Source organism: Rhea pennata, chromosome 4 (assembly GCF_028389875.1).
Source record: "Rhea pennata isolate bPtePen1 chromosome 4, bPtePen1.pri, whole genome shotgun sequence".
Lineage (NCBI taxonomy): Eukaryota > Metazoa > Chordata > Aves > Rheiformes > Rheidae > Rhea > Rhea pennata.
The window spans coordinates 63,212,667-63,228,878 of NC_084666.1; the positions used below are offsets into that span (position 1 = coordinate 63,212,667).

At 41.6% G+C, this 16,212-nt stretch overlaps 1 protein-coding gene across 2 annotated transcripts in view; it reads left to right on the top strand.

Moving 5' to 3' along the window:
- Positions 1–6,588, top strand: part of ELOVL6 (ELOVL fatty acid elongase 6) — an 80,705-nt gene extending 74,117 nt beyond the window's left edge. For both annotated transcript variants that reach the window (XM_062574120.1, XM_062574121.1), the window contains exon 4: positions 329–6,588. In XM_062574120.1, the coding sequence (XP_062430104.1) occupies positions 329–753 (425 nt within the window). In that variant the 3' untranslated portion in view covers positions 754–6,588. The remainder of the gene's footprint in view (positions 1–328) is intronic.
- Positions 6,589–16,212: the final 9,624 nt, after the last annotated feature.

A 16,212-nucleotide genomic window follows, 5' to 3' on the forward strand; every position in this document is an offset into this window, starting at 1 on the left:
TACACACACACTCATCTACCTGACTGCAGACTTTCCCAGTTACGTTTATAATAAATGGCTGTCGGTTAAACCTATGGAGTTTTCATGCAGGAGCTATCCATGCAGAAAAACGTAGATACTTTGTTTACCCACGATTGTACAGAGATTAAAAGGGCCAGGTTGGATTTCAGATCAGACAGGCTCTGAGTTCAAGAGCTGAGGTTGTTTTTCGTGCTCCAAAATAATGTATACTCAAATGACAGCAAAAGGAAGAAAGCATTGCAGAATTCAGTAACTGTGGAATTGTTCAATATGTTTCTGATTTCCTCCCCTCCTTTTTTTGTTACAGGAGATACAATATTCATTATTCTTAGGAAACAGAAGCTCATCTTCTTGCACTGGTACCATCACATTACTGTGTTGCTCTATTCTTGGTATTCTTACAAGGACATGGTGGCTGGCGGTGGCTGGTTTATGACCATGAACTATGGAGTACATGCCGTTATGTACTCTTACTATGCCTTGCGGGCTGCTGGCTTCAGAGTCTCACGCAAGTTTGCCATGTTCATCACCTTATCACAGATCACTCAGATGTTGATCGGTTGTGTAGTTAATTACCTGGTCTTCTCCTGGATGCAGCAGGGCCAGTGCCATTCCCATGTTCAGAACATCATCTGGTCCTCTCTCATGTACCTCAGCTACTTTGTGCTCTTCTGCCATTTTTTCTTTGAGGCCTATATCGGCAAAACCAGAAAAACAAGGAAGGCTGACTAGTGGTAGAAACGAGACGGAAGCCATAGCTCAGGGTCATCAAGAAAAACAAAATTATAAGAAAAGAAAATGGCACAAGGAAACACATATATATGTATGGTGCAGCTAAAACTTGGCAGCTTAGGGAAAGTTAGCTTGGTTTAACCCAGTAAGTTTATGATCCTATCATGGTGAGGACTCACTGAATCTACTCTATCTCAAAGGACTGCTGATGAAAGACATCTTCCTTCTTGTACCTGTCTGCTCTAGAAAGGAAAGCAAAGCAAAGCAGAGAGAAAAAAAAAAGAAAAAAGAAGAAAAGAGAAGAGAGATAATGTTGTGGAAGAAATGTATATTAAGTAAGCATTGTGTTTCCCCAGGATGGAAGAGTGACTTTTATTTAAAAAAAAACAATTTCTATATCCTTTCTAATAATTTTTCAGCATTAAACTGGAACAAAACAAAGCAGAGAGGTGACAAAAAAAAATCTATGATAACAGTAGGATTGCAAAATTAAAATCTTTTCCACAAAGGGTTGATGCCTTTAGCCAAAATGAAAACAAAAAGGATGTCTTGAATGTCTGTATGGAAAGTGGTTGACTCCATTGTGGTCGTGAACGGAAATGCGAACAGATTGATTTCTCCACTATGTACTCTGCCAAGTGGGCAGATCCAAACTGCAATCACCTCTTCCAGAAGGTAGTGAGCAACAGTACTTTTACAAGGGTTTAATGTGAAAAGATGCACTGTTACAATACATATCTCAGAGAGTTCCAAGTGCATTTTTCAGTTAAAGGCAAGAAATTTCTGCAGCAGGATGTCATAGAGGGTTAAATCAATCAATATCTGTTAAATTACCAGGGGCTAATAGCAGAGGAATGTTCAGGAAGGAGAGGGAGAGAACTCCCCTAACACAATTTTTAAAATTATCTGTTAATCTCAAATTAACCTGCAATGACACTGAATTAAATGGGGGAAATCAGAAGAAAACCTAGTTAGAGAGAAGAGAGTGATATAGCTGTCTACTGTTTTCAGAACAGAGCCCTGTGGTACAATACATATTTTATGTTTTTGTGAACTTCAGGACAAGGAATATCAGCATTGGTAGGAACCCGTGGCAGGACTGTGCGACATTGGATAACACTGTGCTTCTGCATTTGCCTCCTGGCAGTGCAAAGATGTTTAAAGTGCCCTCCTCTGGTCATGTGGAGATACTACTACAAAACATACTTGGAATAGGTTTTTCTTGAGATTTGTATAGAAAATTAGTCTAAATGGAGTAATTTTGCTGCAACAGCTTAACTCTAATGTCCAGAGAGAACTATCCTTCATTAAATATATATACATATATCTCTGCAGAATCTGTACTGTAACATCAGACTTAAGGAGATACTCTCTTCTCTCAAGTCAGCTACAGATATAAAGAGAAATGTATTTCACTCTGAACCTTAGAGAGTTAGTTGGTAACAGCCATAGTCTTTCAAAGACGAGTAGACTGCATTATCTGTAATATTCCAGTCCTTACAAAGCCAAATAAAATGTGTAAAAGTTCCTAGTATTTCAAAGACGCAAGTATGTAAACTTGATGTTAAATGTGTTAATGTAGTATTCTAAATTGTATCCGTTAGATAGTTTAACTAAACAATTAGAAGAACTAGATCAACAAAATAGGGACTGCTGTTCTGCATAGAATATACACACCTATAACTACACCCATATACACATGTGAACTGTCAACAAGAAAAAAAAAAAGCCCAGTGGCAGAGAATCACATTTCCTGGCTAATGCAAAAGATTGTCATTATCTATCTTGCTTTAATATGAGATTGTACAGTACAAAGGGGTTTTTTTAGTTATGATTTTTAGCTTTAATTGTGCTGTCATTCATGAAACAGAGCTGCTTTAGTATCCTGTTAAGAGATGACAAGGGCTTTCGGTGTCTCATTATACACAAAAGAAAAACAAATAAAGTTACATTCCATATTATGTGAATGGTCTTAACAGATCCAAAAGCCTTTGTAGGCTAAAATCATAATTATAAGAAGCAGAAAATACGTTTACATTTGTGTTATTTAAGTTATTGATGTGCTAATGTTATTTGATGGTACACAACAAATAGCAAAATGTGATATTCAGTAATGAAGATATGCTATTCATTAATAGGACTACTGTATACATGGAAATATTAGACAAAACCAACTAAATATGTAAACTATTTTGTTATACAGCTTGGTAGTAGATAATTATAATGCTCAATAAGCCTTTTTCCTCCTTCTTAATTTTGCCCTGGTTAAGAAGCAGACTAATGAAGAATGGAAAAGGCAAAATTAGAGTCGAGTACAGTTATAGCAGCGGCGTTGGTAGAAGCCCACCATGGTGCCATTTAGACTCTCAGTTCTGTGTGTCTTAGGTCTCTGAAATAAACCAAAAGTGGTTGAAATTGATCCACGTGTGGAGCTGAAGCTGGAGCTGAAATCTTGGACCCCGCGAAGTCAGTGGCGGACTTGCTTACTGTGGTTTCAGTAGAGCCGGTGTGTCCCAGCTCCTCCTGTCTGAGTGGAGGGGAAGGAACTGTATTACGCATCTGCTGTAATCTGAAGCTTAAGGCTAATGACTTAAAAGCCCAGTAAACTTTACAAATAAGAAGCAAGACCACATCTAGATAAAGACATGCAGCCTAAGTTTCACATAGGCAGAAAATGGGATGGGCCGCTAACAAGCGTGCAAATGACCCACCGTGCTTCACACACCATTTTGCTTAATTGCACAAGAGGAAAAAAAAAAGTGCATACTGGACAGAAATGCTAAGCCATGCCAACACTGACTTCAGTGGAGCAAGAATTTCACTCGCTCATTCTTCTAAAGCCCTCAAGGGTCCATCTGTACTGTTTTCAGGAGGCGACTCATCAGCCGCCGTGACCTCAGCGCACTCCCTGTTGTGCCCCTCTCTGCAAGCCGGGGCCGTGCCGGTGGCGCGTGCACCGCCAGTGCGGACACCCGGCGCTGCACAGAGCTGCGCGCCTCGGAGGACCCGTCTCTCAGGCTCCTTCTTTACTGCTCGGGAAGCGGCTCCTGTGCTGAAAACAGCCTGAGTGGCCTCCTCAAAATGCAGTGCAGATGCACCCCGGTGGCCAAAAGGAACTCAGTCACTCGCTTCAGTGGGAGTCCTGGGGGAGCGACTAGTCTGTGGTCAAGCATTCCTGTAAGGAAGGGGCAGCAAGATCAGACACTTACAGGATAGTGGTAAATTAGGGTACGTTTACTGTCACACTGGAAATCGACCGTCACACTGTCACTTACTTCATGAGATGGCATATCATAGATGTGTTTACACAGGTCCTGTCCTGCTATACTATAGGGCTTTTCCTCTGAGGTTTTCCACTGGATTCAAATGTGGTATTTGACATTAAAGCAATTGAGGGTAAGACCAAAACCAACATACACTGGTTTTCTTTCTTTTTCCCCTTAAAAAAAAAGGGAAAAATGCATGCACAATATTTAGACACCATATGTAACACACTCATGTGTTTTTAAGCACTGAGCCAGTCAATCCTAACCTAATGACAACTCTATAATACTCCAGTTGTTCTAACCTATTAGTCACAAGCTTTAAACACAGCTAATTGGGTCCTATTTATTTCCCGTAGTTTGAGCCTAAAGTTCACACTTTCAACTATTTCTGTTCATTACCAGAATCTGTTTTTCCCCTTATTATTTTAAATAATGCTGTAATTGTGTTGTATTCACACACATTTTTGGGAACTCAAACTTTATTAAAGTATCAAACATTATGGGACCTTTGACACCAACTACAAACACTGGGAACACTGTTAGGGGGCTCACCATTAAAGTCAGGAAGGTTATATTGAGAATAAGGTCAGTCTGCCAGTGCTGAAGTCTGTATTTTGTGTTCTGAGGCATTAGTCCAGTGTATTGAAATGAAAACAGTAAGGTTGGAATAGATGTGAACCGAGGCAGCTAAGAGCAGAATTTGGTTCTTCCTGAAGAATATTTCTATGTAGTGACAGTTCAAGGAAAGTATTTTCAGCTAGTTAATGAAAAATCAAAAATTTGGTTATTTTGAAACTTCTTTAAATTGTGCCTATGGTGAGGGGAAAAAAATAAAAAAAACCAACAAGCCGCACTCTTACAAACCTTTTCTATATCTAAGTCACAAATGATTTCTGTCTGGGCTCACTGATAACATGTAAGAGTGACTGGTTCCAAAAACGATCTCTCACCAGAATTTCACGGTAAACTAATAGAAGTGTTTACTTACAAGATAAGGGGCCTGAGCATGCAAATGGAATCACTCAAAGAAACCAAACAGAGTAGTAGGAATAATGTGTTGAATGCAAGATACAGGAGAGACGACAAAGGCGAGCTATTCCTTATCCCAAGAGAGAGTATTTTCTGGCCAAGAGCTCAGGTACTAGCTCTACTAAATTATCACATCTATATTCCTTTTTAAGATGAGGGAAGGCAGGTTGTATATACCAGTGCCCAGCATGTGGTGGCTGCTGGAGTAAGGCTGAGTGAAAGAGCCCCTCCTGGGGCATTTTGCAGGAAGCTAATTACGCAGTTGCCCCCTAAGTGACAGCATGGGTCTGTTCAGATGAAGATTCACAGTTTAACAGTTTGTGAACTTCAAGGCCTGAGTGTATGTTGTCTTTCTCTACTAAAAGCAAAAGCTCGGGGGAATGTTTTACTTGAAAAAAATGATGCCTCAGAGATCGCTGTTCGGGTGGTTTTTAAGTAACAATGAGCATAAGACACCCTTTACTGTGGCTGTGGAACAGAAGTCTTTGTAAGCAGGTGCCAGATACAAACATACTAGTGCAATACAATATGTCAAGAATAGCGTTTGCTTTCTGTCCTGTACTTCAGGATAACAGAAGCATAATATGTTTATATACAAATTATAGCTATACTTTATGGTAAGTAATAAAAATGGCTTTGATAGAGGGAGAAATATAAGCAGACTGCAACCCATACTACATAAGCTCAGGGCCTGGTCCAATGCCTACTGAAGGTGAGCTCACTGGTGAGATGCCCAGTGACTTCAGTACGCTTTGGTCCAGCCGTAACAGCCCAGCTCCAATGGGTGATGCAAGACCTGAATCCCATTATGTTTAGTCAATGGCAAAGACGCCCCACTCAGGGCACCCCTCAGGCCCTGGCATCAGTCCTTTGCCATATTTTCCTGCCTGGCATCAATGAACCCTCTAAAAGGCAAAAATTATGATTCAGAGTTGTCCAAGTGTTTCTACTGTTTTGTTTCAATACGTTTTTCATTCTGTTTATTTTATTAAAATCAAACTAAAGGACAAGTCCCTGATCCTGCAATCATAAATGCTCCATTGCAGTCAATGCAGCTTAGAAACCTTTTGCTTAGAGAGGCAAGGGCAGGATCAGTGCCTTGTTACAGACCTTTTTGTCTAGTGGAGCAAAACCACAGAGTAGGATTTGATTTCTTAAACCAACTGCCCAAACACAAATACACTCAGATCTGCACAAGTACTCTACAGCTCAGGGGACCCAGGGCCTCCCCAATGCATCATAACACTCAATAAAACGCTGCATTTCTCCCCATAGAGGAAGTGGGGTTAGAATGTCTTTCCCAATGGATATTAAACAATCTTCTCCTGAAATAATGGCCTTCCTGAGAAGTCTCACTTCTGTCTGGTCCTGGACAGCTTCAAACAGGCCTGTCTGCTGAAAAACACAGCTCTGATTGACTTATCTGCTTTCTCAAAAGAGCCACTACATGCTTTAGGCTTTTTGGAGCCATAAAGCTCAAGATAGATTTCTATTCAGAGAAAAAAGAAAAAAAAAAGAAAAAAACTTAAATACATGTACAATAACTAGAAGAGAATAGTATGAGAAATATCTTTATTTTACCATTTTCAAATGGCTATTTCACTACATAAAAGGAAGTTTTTATTTTTATTTTTTTTGGTATATTGATATTCCAAATAAAATTTTAACTTTTGGTTCAAAATAAAATATATCTCTGTGTTTTATTGATTTATAGCATCCATTAGTTCTCTACCTTGCCATCAAGTGCAGCTGCGGAAAAGGAGGCGCAGTTCTCTGGCTGTGGGACTACCATATGGCTACTCTGTCCTTCACTTCCCAGAATCTCTCTATTACGCTCCTACTTCTGAGTATCACACAGAAGCATTGTATTTTTATTCTTTGTGTGTGATAATGTGTCTGTACAATATGAGTGCAGTTCAGTCTGTGCTTAAACGTCCTGTTTCTTCACACACTTCTGAAATTGTCATTCCTTTGCGTCTCATGTAGACATAGAGACACCAACTGGCGCAGCTAGCCAGCAATGTCCTGGTGCTCGTAACTGCCCTGTCTTCTCTGTAACATTTCTGCATGGGCCTTTTCTTGGTGAACAATCCTGTGTCCTTTATTCCCTAAACATCACCTTTTTACCTGGCCATGTTACAAGATCCAGTTACTCTTCCATGCCTTCATGGTGCCGCTTCCTACTTCTTGTGCAGTTTTTCCTGTGCACCTCGGGGAGACCCGCTTGCCGCCCGGGCAGGCGCTGCCCAGCCAGGCTCGCTGCCCTCGTGCTGTTGGGAGCTCCCCTTCGGCCTGTCCGGCCAAACAAGCTGTTCAGACGTGCCTCTGCCTGCAACGTGACGAATGCAGCCGGGCGCCCACACTAAACCACGGGCGTAGCCTCTCTAAATGGCAAGAGCATTTCATGATTCGTTTGGGTCTTCAGGTTTTTTTAATTAAATCAAAACACTATCTAAAGGAAGGTAAAGGCTTTACTGTCCCATACTACTGAGGAGTTAGTCATGACACAAATCTTCAAGGTGACTTGAGTCTAACCACGTGACTAGTCAATGACAGAGGCAGGACCCAAAATGTAAATGTTTGGGCTGCCACATAGCCCTGCAGAAACCACACTGTTCTCCACCCCTGCGGAGTCCCATCCCCCTGACACATTTCTGAGCATGGACAGTAAGGACGTTAGATAAGGGAGGAGACCAAAGTAGAGTGGGAAACCTGTGATCCACACACACAGGCCACTGAGAGTCCTTAGTGGACTTTCCGACGACTGATTCAGGAATAAAGCCAAGGAGCAACCTGGAAGATGAGCAGCAAGAAGAAGGAATTGGATATGCAGACCGGTAAGTCCTACCTGTTGTTTTAATACTATCACAAGGAGAGGAAAAGAGAGATTGTAACATAACAGAGAGGAATTTCCAAGTTAGGTGTCATTATAATGTTGTGAAGAATTATAACAATGATTTGGGAGACAAAAACAGGATGTGGGTGGTATAGGTTTCTTGAGCTTATGGCAGAAACTACATTTCCGTGGCTCTACTAGCCACCTTTCCCGGCTTCTCACAGCTTCCTGTGACCCAGGCTGGATTATAACTGTATTTGAGGTAGGAGAGAAGATGAAGCATGAAAATCTTCCTTGTATTAAGAGCCAGTGTAAACAAAGGTGTACAGCTTTTATGCACATACTTACAGAGTATATACTCTGCCAGTATCTTTGGCAAGACTATGGGTGTGGAGAGTTAGCTTTTCCAGTCTTATCAGAAATGAGGTGTGCTCTCTCGTTTCCTCTGTCGAGCCGTCCTGACTTGCAATGGCTTCATGTCACAACTCCAAGCAGGCTAGTGGAGGAGAGTTAGGCTCGGTCCTCCCGTCGTCTCACTGAAGGTTGCATCGGTGGTTCCCAGGTATTTTTTTTTCCTGAAGGAACACAGCAGATGCACAGATTGCTCTGTGGCACTTCCTCTTCCAAGTCTACGCACCCAGACAGTCTCTCCAGTCATTCACGATTGCATAATGCACTTGCTGGAACACCAGCTGCCGCTGACCAAGAACGGTGGTGTCGGGGCAATAGCAATCGCAGTGTGCCTATCCTTCAGCATGGCCGGTCGGCCCTCCGCCAGCCGGCAGGCCCAGAAGTGCTCTGTTCATTGCCAGTGCAGCAAGCAGAGAGCTTGCTAGCCCAGAACAAATGTGAGGCATCGCTGCATCGCTGCAGCTGAGCCTGCCCAGGAGCCCGGCCACAGAGGAGGGGAGCAGCAGTCACCCTGGGCTGGGGCTGGCATTTTCATGCCTGCATGTCCAAGAACACAGCACGGCCTCATAGTCTGCTGCGCTTTTGTCCCTCATACGTAGCAGTTTCCTCAAAGCTAAAACTGAAGTATTTGTTTCAACAAAGTTGTCAGTAAATCCGTGTGAGCAAACAAAGATTTCACGGTGATGCTGGGCTTGGCCGAGGAGTTTCCTGAGGCTTTGTCATGCTGTTTAATGTGAAAATCTTGAATAAATGTTCTTCATCAGCTGGATAATAAGTTGCTTTTCAGAGTAGTTTGGTGCCGTCTTTTCCCTCTGGCTTAGCTCCCAGAGTGATGTGCCCACAGAATCCCATGTGAAAAAGCCGATGCCAAGGTCTCCGACTGAGCCTACTCTGTCACCTTCCAGCCTTTCAAAAGCCTAAGGGCTTGTCAAAGAGCAAATCCTTTGCTGCTGCTCTGTCTCACACTCTCCAGTGAAAGCTTGAAGGGAGTATTTGACATCTTCCACAGTGAAAGAGTAGGTTGACTTGCCTACAATACTTATCCAGGGAAAATAGGTGAAGCTAGATAGATTCTCCTGGAGCATGGTGGTTTTTTATGTACTTACCTATGCAGCTCTTTAGCTTTCTTTTCTGCTGTAAATTATGAGCATAGCCCCAGGCCCTAGTGTTTCAAGGACTTTGCTGCATGTTCAGTGTAGACTAAGCTCTACTGCTTTGCTCCACACGTTTATCCTGATTCCTGGACTACCTTGGACTATCTCTGAATGAGGATTTTTTTTTTGTCTCTCTGTGAGAGTATCAGCTTCAGTCTGCATACTATTATTGCCAGCGCAATTACAACTCCTCGAACTGTACTTGCAATTCATTGCCTGAATCCTTTCTGCAACTGTACTTACTGTTATTCTTCTGATATGCCACAACAATATGTGCTTCAGTCACTGACATCCAGCAACAACTGCACCTCCCAAGTCAAGGACAGATTCCAAAGAAAATTACACTGAGGCTATATCCTACTTGGATGAAACTATTTTTTGCCTCTGAAAAGAATGAAATTGCAGAGCATGGTGTTGGTTGTCAAGAGTTTTAGGGAAGTTGATACAATTCACCATTAATAGAATACATATTTCTATGCAAAAATTGCTCATGGATGACAAATATTATTAGGCTAAAACTACAGTGTCAAATGATACAGCAGTTGAATTTTACCTGTTAAAACTGAGCTGTGTGTCTTATTACATATTTTGCATCTAACTATTAAAATGGTAGTAGATAAAGTTGTAATAAAGGAAGAAGTAACACAAAATACTGATTGTGGAGTGTGTAATAATTTATTATTGCCTTACTGCCAAAAGAACTTTACAGATCACCTGTGAAGAGGTTTTTTTAATTAGATTTTTTTCATTTTAATTTTTACTAAAAATACCAGAAATCTAAAGTTTGGTCAGCCCCAGGTTTGGAGATGTAAAATGCTGACATTCGTGCCCTAACGATGGCCCTGGAACTGCTGAAGGCATTTAAATTCTTTCTCTCAAATATTCATTAGCCAGCTAAATACAGTTAACAAAGACTTTGGTGTTCACCTCTTTTGCTTTTTCACTAGAGTTTTTCTTCAGACATGGCTTTATCTGTATAAGATAAACTGGGCACATGCAGGCTGATGAACATTCAGAGTAGCTGTCTGTAAGATATATAAGGTCATGGCTTGTTTTGGGAATACAGCTTACTGGGGAACAATTTTTCTATTGTGTAACAGAGGCCATGTCTAGGAAGATAAGAGCAGTTCAGGACCATTATCATTTTAAGGTGGCTCTGCACTTCATGAATCTAACTCTGTGCAGTTTCCGACTTTAATCCACAACTACTCACATCCTTGGAGCTATAAGCTGGAAGGACATCACGTCCCATAGTATGCGTAACTGTTCAACCAGGTGCTCTTTCCTAAGTCCCAAGCAAACATCCCGTCATTTGTCCCACATCTGGCAGTCAGCATGGTTCAAGCACGAGCCATGGACAGAAGTGAGGGAGAAGGTGCAGGGGACATGTTGGGCCTAGCAGCGGCTGGGAATAGGCACAGGCATGAGCAATACCCACTCAGGAGGAGCCCTGCTCCACAGCTGGCAGTGAGTCCTTGACAGAGAGGGAGGCAGGTGCTTGCAGGGAGCCAGGAAATTACTAGCAGGCTTTGCCAAATGGGCTGGTCTGCTCAGAAAGGTCTGTTCTCAGTTAGATTTTGGGACCCTAGACTCACCCTATGTTGCCTGGTGATGCCTGAAGTCCCTTGGGTCCTGGAACAGCATCTGCAGCCTCTCTGAAGGGCCTGGGATGGGAGAAGTCGTGTTCGTCTGGGATGCAGAGCAGGTAAGGCATGCCAGCTTGGCACCTAGGAAAGAAATATTTTTCCAAGCCATGAAATTCACAAGTGTGCTTTACTCTGAGGCTAATCTCTCAGTGAAAAGAAAACAAAAAATAGAACATGTACAGCTACGTTTTTAATTGGCAGGACAGGACCTTCTTGAGCCACGTGTGCAAATTGATTCAAGATATAAAATGTGACTTGAGTGTGTGGTAGCTAATGCTGGGAGTATGTTGAGGGTACCAGAGATCACTATGTTTTCTAAGGACTTACTTAAAACAGAAAAGGAGGGTGTATCTAGAGGGCTTGCCCTCTCAGACACAGCTATTACATTCATTTATCTGGGTGTTCAGAAGAGAACTGGGAAGTCTACAAAGATACAGGGCTGAAGTCTTGCTCCTAACTCAGCTCCTAGTGAATGCCATCCCTGTTTCCAAGACTGCAGGCAGCCTTGTCGTACAAAACCATCAGGTATGATACCTGTCCTGGGGCAGGAAGAAAATTTGTACAAGCTAAACACTTTTGAATATTGCTATACCCAATGGCACTAGCTGCTTGAATATCTGCTCCTATGCAATGTGTTTCCGCAAGAGGATACCTATGAGCTGTCATTTTCTCTGCTGGATCTTGGATTTTTGTGAATTAAGTCAAGCAAAATCTGTTTTTTGAACATGTATTAATTCTGTTGTAGAAATACAGGAGTGTAATAGACCTAAACAGAAGAGCAACTTCTGCTTCAAAGCAAAAGAAGAAAAGTATACATGAAGTGAGATGTGGCAGATTGCCAGGATCATTACATATGATGCATAATTTTGGTGGGTGGGATGGCTTTCCATACAGAGGTTGAGAACATCAGCTTGAGCTGCAGATAGATATTCCTCATACAAAATTACCAAGGTTTCACACAGCACTGACGCTGGGTTGCTTTCTTCCCTGTAGCTGCAAGCAGATTAAGCCTTCGTTTGCTTAACTGCTCGTGGCTGTTTTAGTAGAAGATGGTGGCGCTGGGTGGGAATGTCATAGCGTGCGGGGCAAGTGTTACTTGCTCCCTGCTGCGTAACTTCAGTGTGGGGCCTCTCTCTGCAGGGCAGTATGTGAAGTGAAGGCGCTTTGCTCTCAGGAGAGTAAATATTTTATTGCTAGCAGTGAAGAAGATGTTTGCTCTGCTCACGCCGTGCGCCGCTGCAGAGTGCAGCTGCAGGCAGTGCCCTGGGTGTTGCCTGTGGGATCGCCAGAGGCCCCAGGCCGCTCGCTCAGGACAGCGTGATTGATAGAGCGGAGAAAGAAAGGGTGGCAAGGCAGCATGCAGGCTTCGGAAACGGTCCTATCCGTCTTCTAGGGTTGCATGGGGTGGGGAGGAATGCTATGGGGGAGAATACTGGAGGAGCAACTAAAAATTGGGCAGAAAAAGGGTTTTTTTCCCTCAGTCCCCCTTAGTACAGCAATGTTAATGAGTTTGATGGTCTTGCTCTGAGAGATAATAGCATCAAATTAAACAACTGCAAGTGTCTTAAAAAAAAAAAAAAAAAGAAAGAAAGAAAGAAAGGAAGAAGAAAAGAAAAACTGAGAACAGAATTTTGAAGAAAAAAAAAAGCAGGCTATTTCCATTATTCAAGTAGTTTTTCCCAAGCCTGCCTGTTTATAACTGCAGATGTTGCGTATCTGGCCAAAAGTCTCTATCACAATTTGGAAAAACAACACATGATCCAATGTCTCATGGAAGTTCAGGCATATGGCAGGGCATTGATCCAGGAAAACACTTCTCCGCATAGAGGCGATGATAACATGATAATACCAAACCTCCCATCTTAAGGTGACGAACAGCATTTGTAGTGCATCATAAATTTTGAAATTTTGAGGGGAAAATTGTCAAAAGTATCTGAGGTGGAGTGGTCTGGGGCTCTGTTTATTTACGTACTGCAGTACAGCCAGAGCCTTCCTCACGTGTGCCTGACAGAAGGCTAGCCACCGCCCTGTGCTGTGCTCCGGGATTGTGCTGTTGCTGCTTGTGGAAGACTTTAGATATATGTAGCCCATCAAAAGGGAGATGTATTTGCTTTTTTTTATCTTAGAGTTTTGGTCTCTTGTCAGGCTAATTGTAAGTTAAAATACAGGTTGAGTATCTCTCTCCTTGAGCGTCTTAAATCCAGAATACTAACAACTTGCCATTAAAGCTTAAAAAAAAAAGTTCAAAGACTTATATTTGGATCATGCACAGTTGTTATTCTGCTCTGCAGAGGGCACTGGGCTATAGAGGGGTAGTGTAGTGGTTGTCGCATCTGCTTTATGTGCAGAAGGCCCTGGGTTCAAGCCTCAGTGGAACCAGCACGAGGAAATCTTTGCGAGGTTGGACTAGATGATCTCCAGAGGTCCCTTCTGACCTTACTGATTCTGTAATGGCTTCTGTAATGTGGGTTGTTCTGAGTTTGAGTCTGGCTTGTAGGAGAGTGCTGGAGCCACAAACACTTTGCACTAGGGTATTGCTCAGCAAAGCTGAGTCCTTTTTAGAAAGAAAAAGATGAAGAAGAGGTGTAGGGGGGAAGGTTTGATCTTTTAAAGGAGTGCACAACTTCAGTAAGTCCAAGCTGTTTTTTCTTTTAAGCCAGAGTTCTATTCTGAAAAGGTAGCAACTGACTTTTTCTAAAAATCAGGAGATTTTTGAAGGAACATATAGCTGGTATTCTGAATTACTTCCACGCTGTGAGCTATATCTTATGCAAACTTTGAATTCAGTATGTTTCAAGTAGAGCTGTAAAACAGCAATCAAGTATAAAGTAAGTTTACAGAATACAATTTTGTTCTTGATGCTATCTTCAAAAGGTTTGTATAACTCTGCATGCAGCATGCACTTTGCACTCTTCTATGAATTTATTCTCTCAATGGGAAAAGTCCCAGTTGTCAAAAATCCCCAGTGCAGGTCAGCTACCTGCAGAGCGGTGTGTGTTCATCAAGCATGAACAACTTGGTTTCTTGCAGTTGCCACTTTTTTTTTTTTTTTTTTTTTTTTTTTTTTTTTTTTTTTGAATAAAATAATAGTGGTAGCTTAAAAAGAAAGTCCAGGCTGTTGCTTTAAGCTTGTCAGTAACACCAAAGAATAGTTCACTTATCTTTGCAGTATGGGAGACACTTCCTTTCTAAGATCTCTATTGCATTTATGTAGACCTTCCTCTGCAAATACTTCCCACTTTCATTCTACATGCAGCCAACAATTCCTGCGTCAAGATTCTTCCTGTTGAAAATGATGTGAGGCAGACAGGTTAAGATCTGAGTTTCTGTCTATGAGTTTGAATAAATCATTCTCCCTGTCTAGTTCCTCTATCAGGTACTGGTAATGCCCAAAAAGCAGAAGAGGGGAAAGGAAACAAGTTTAGTTTTTTTCCAGGACTAGGCTTGTCGCTTGCTGCATGAGATAGTAAAAAGAACACCTGAACTCACTTCCTGCGAGTTCACATGGATCACATAGTATCGCAAGACTCAGATAGATACGAGGGCTGCTCACACTGACCTCATCATCAGTTGGGAGTATCTGCAGCTTCAGAAGTGAATTTCTGGACTCTGAAATACCAAAGCCAGCCTTACATTTATATCCTCTCCAGTGGGAGGAGTTAGAAAAAGGGAGTCTGAGGAATCTCCCCAAATAATTAAATACTGAAATAAAAGTACTAAGAATAAGGACCAGCTAAAGCCTTTGTGCACACATTACCCTACAAAGTTGTGACCATGGCATTGCAATGTACTGACCCAGCTCACTCCCTAAACTCTGGAAGTAGGGGTATTTCTACTCCCATCTCAGTGAATCTGACTGCTTGGTGGTATGCATCTAAGCGCTTGAGATGGCCAGTTGTGAGCCTGCTGTTAGCTACAATATGTTTGTTAAAAGCTATCGGTTGGTTTGTTGTTTTGCTTTTTGTCAGCTGACAACACGGGGCTCAAATGCAGTTATTGATGTGTTCTCAGCACTGACAGCATTGTTTACATTAAGGCACCAAACCTGGTTTGTACACAAACCTTTTCTTTACCTTCACAATCAGTGTGAATTAGGCATGTTAAACTGTTTCAGTAAAAGCTAGAAAGACTGAAAAAATCTAGATAGTAAGATAGACACCTTCTGGGTGAGGCAGTGGTTGTAATTCCAGGGGGTCTCTAAAGCTTAAACTATTTAATCTTTCTCTCAAAGTTCTGCTCAGGTATCTACAAGATAGCTTTTATCCATCTTCTGTTGCTCTTTTTACTGGCATTCTTCGTTTAGGTGACTTTCAGTAATTCCATACAGTACAATATTATTACCCACTAACCTTCATACTTCCTCACAAGACCTCCAAGTGTGAGACTGCCAGTCATACTTGCTATTGGCTGAGCTATTCCAATTCACACTTGCCTGTATCTATTAATGTCTACAGCAGCAGTTGTAAATTGTGCAAGAGCAGTAGAAATAGCCTTTCTTGAATTCATATGCCTTATTTATACTGTTTACTTATATACCTAACAATCATCAAAACACTGTAGAAGGAGGAATAATTAAGATAAAATACTTAAAAGTCAAGTTAAACTATAAAACTTTAAAAGGTAGCATTAGTAAAAGAGTGATTCCTCAATGTTTTCTTCAGGCATCTTCCTTAGTTGAAGCTTGAGTCAGGTACATGTATTACTAACTAGTAAAACTTCTAATAGCCCATGCACATAGAGATCCAGAAGAAAATATTTTGGTATTTTAACTAAGCTAGTATCTCCATTAGTCATTTAAATAGTAGAATGAGAATGGATCTTTTCCGTAAAAAAAATGTATTTCACCAGCAGGACTTATTTCTAAATGCCGAACTTCAGAGTAACTATTACATTAGCACTTTTAAACTTCTTTTCGAAGATGTAAAAGGATACTCCTGATGCCGTAATTAGAGGATAAATATATAATTATGGGATTCATGTGACTGCAGTTCCCAAGCATGATCCCTTTTCTAACAAAATCTCTGATGCTCAGGACTTAGCTTATGTTTGACTTGAACGTGGCTGTCCTCACTTAGCTTGTCAGCCATTCATTTTAAAGTCATCTGGCAGACATATAC